This window comes from Vombatus ursinus, unplaced genomic scaffold (genome assembly GCF_900497805.2).
Source record: "Vombatus ursinus unplaced genomic scaffold, bare-nosed wombat genome assembly UNPS02003676.1, whole genome shotgun sequence".
NCBI lineage: Eukaryota > Metazoa > Chordata > Mammalia > Diprotodontia > Vombatidae > Vombatus > Vombatus ursinus.
Window position 1 is genome coordinate 1 of NW_020943454.1, and position 2,118 is coordinate 2,118.

Genomic DNA, 2,118 nt, shown 5'->3' on the forward strand with positions numbered 1-2,118 from the left:
CAATTTTGAAAATTAAAAATAAATAAAAATTTAAAAAATTTAAAAAATAGTTCTCTTGAACTAACATAATTAATATGCGCAAGATTTTAACCAGGTACCATATCTATGATGAGAGCAGAATGGCCAGCTTCCTGGCACCAATCTGTTGTTCCTGTTGTTTGTAGGAACTGAAGTCTTCCTTGGAAACAGGCGGGCAGAGGAGACTCTAGAGAGACCTCTTCAGGGCCCGCTGGCATGAATAGATACACAAATGGATAAAAATCTGATTTAAAAACATGATCAGAGAAAATAGGCACAAGTCATGAAATTAAACTTGGCCCATTGATGGATTTCCTCAGGCTGCTGCCTGGTCTTCTTGAGCTCTTGGGTCCATGAGTTGGTGCTTTCTATGGAATATTGATTCAGGAAGAAAGGACAGAAAAAATCTCTGGCTAGTGATCTCTGGTTTCTTCTTTGTTTCTCCTTCAGTGAGGAATCAGATGAAATATGAATGTGAGAGTGCCTCAGGCCCAGGGCAGTGTAGGGTGACCCAATCTGAGAGGGGCTGGTTCTTTCCTTGACCACACTGCTCAGAGCTGAAGAGAAGCAGGAGCCCTCAGGGCACAGAGCTGCCAGATCATGGCCTTTCCCCTGGGCCCTGGGCCCTGGGCCCCTTTTCTCATGTCAGCCCCAGAGACCCTGGCCCTGAGCAGGCAGCCCAGCAGCTGCTGGAGGAGAGGAAGGAGAGGAGACAGCTGAGCCCCCTGACCAGCCAGCCTAGGCCTGGGGAGGTTTTTGTTTGGGCATGTAACACTGTGGGAGGAGAAGAAGTTGTTTGATAACAGTAATAATCTGCCCCATCTTCAGGCTCCACACTGCTGATTGTGAGGGTGAAATCCTTCTCAGAACCACTGCCACTGAACCGGGCAGGGACTCCTGAACCCAGGTTGGAAACCCGGTAAATGAGGCACCGAGGAGACTGTCCAGGTTTCTGTTGGAGCCAGTGCAGATACGTTTTTCCATCACTGTGTTTGACACTCTGACTGGCCTTGCAGCTGATGGTGACCCTCTCTCCTGGGGTCACAGACACTGAGGCAGGAGACTGGGTCAGCACAATTGCCCCCCTGGAACCTAAAAGCAGGAATGAATGATCAACCAACATGAAATGCACAGAACAATCTCCTTCCACTTTGATATTTAGCCCACAGCAGCCTGGCTCTGCAAACCCCATTGACCTCCTAGAAATCCTCATTCTCCCTTGGACTGTACTGGCTCCTGGCCCCAGAGATTCCAAGCTGCTTTGAATTCTCTCATCTTATGAAAAATTGTACATCTGCATGTTGTGTTGTCCCATGTTCTCACCTGGGACCAAAAGCATGAGGAGCCCGCAGAGAAGCTGGGACAGTGACCCCATTTTGCAGTGTCTCCTCCCCTGTGGCTGTTGTGCCTTCAGCCCTAGTTTATGTCACTGGGTCTGTAGGCCCTCCCCTTGGGGAACTTTTTATGCAAAGTAGCTTTGGATGTGCAACTTCTAGGAGCAGAAGTGACTGACTCCTTCTCAGGGGAAGGCCCTGAGACCTTGATACCCTGAAGATTCCTCTCCTCCTAGGACTCTTGTGTGATGGATGTTCCTGCCATTCCCACCTGTTCTTAGGGTTTTTTTTTTTTTTAATTTAAGTCAGTTTTATGGTTTCATGGGACTGTTAGTTATTGTAGTGGGCAGAGTGCTGAGTCTGGGGCTAGGAACACTCACCTTTCTGACATCAAATTCTGCCTTGGTCATTCGTGAAAGCCTCAGGAAATCACTTAGTTCTGTTTGCCTCAGTTTCCCCATCTGTAAAATGAACTGAAGAAGAAAATGCAAACCACTTCAGTATCTTTGCCAAGAAAACCCCAAGTGGCATTACAAACTGTAAGAAATGACTGAACAACAATTAAAATAATTCCAAAAGGCCAGAAGGATGGCCTGAGACGCAATATCATCTAGCAAAAAGAACTCAGGACCTAATGGCAGGAAATGTCTGACAACTACTGACATTCTTCACTTTACTCCAACCTATGACTTGATATCCCACTAATTAATGATCCTTTTGGGCACTTAGCATGGTCCCTCCTAAAATGGAAGTGTTACCATCCTTG

General features: G+C 46.8%; 1 gene segment (V, D, J or C); it reads right to left on the reverse strand.

Moving 5' to 3' along the window:
* Positions 1 to 569: 569 nt before the first annotated feature.
* LOC114052509 lies at positions 570 to 1,453 on the reverse strand. The segment is given in 3 exon segments: positions 570 to 707; positions 749 to 1,110; positions 1,342 to 1,453. Coding segments are annotated over 3 exon segments (552 nt in total).
* Between the last annotated feature and the right edge of the window lie 665 nt (positions 1,454 to 2,118).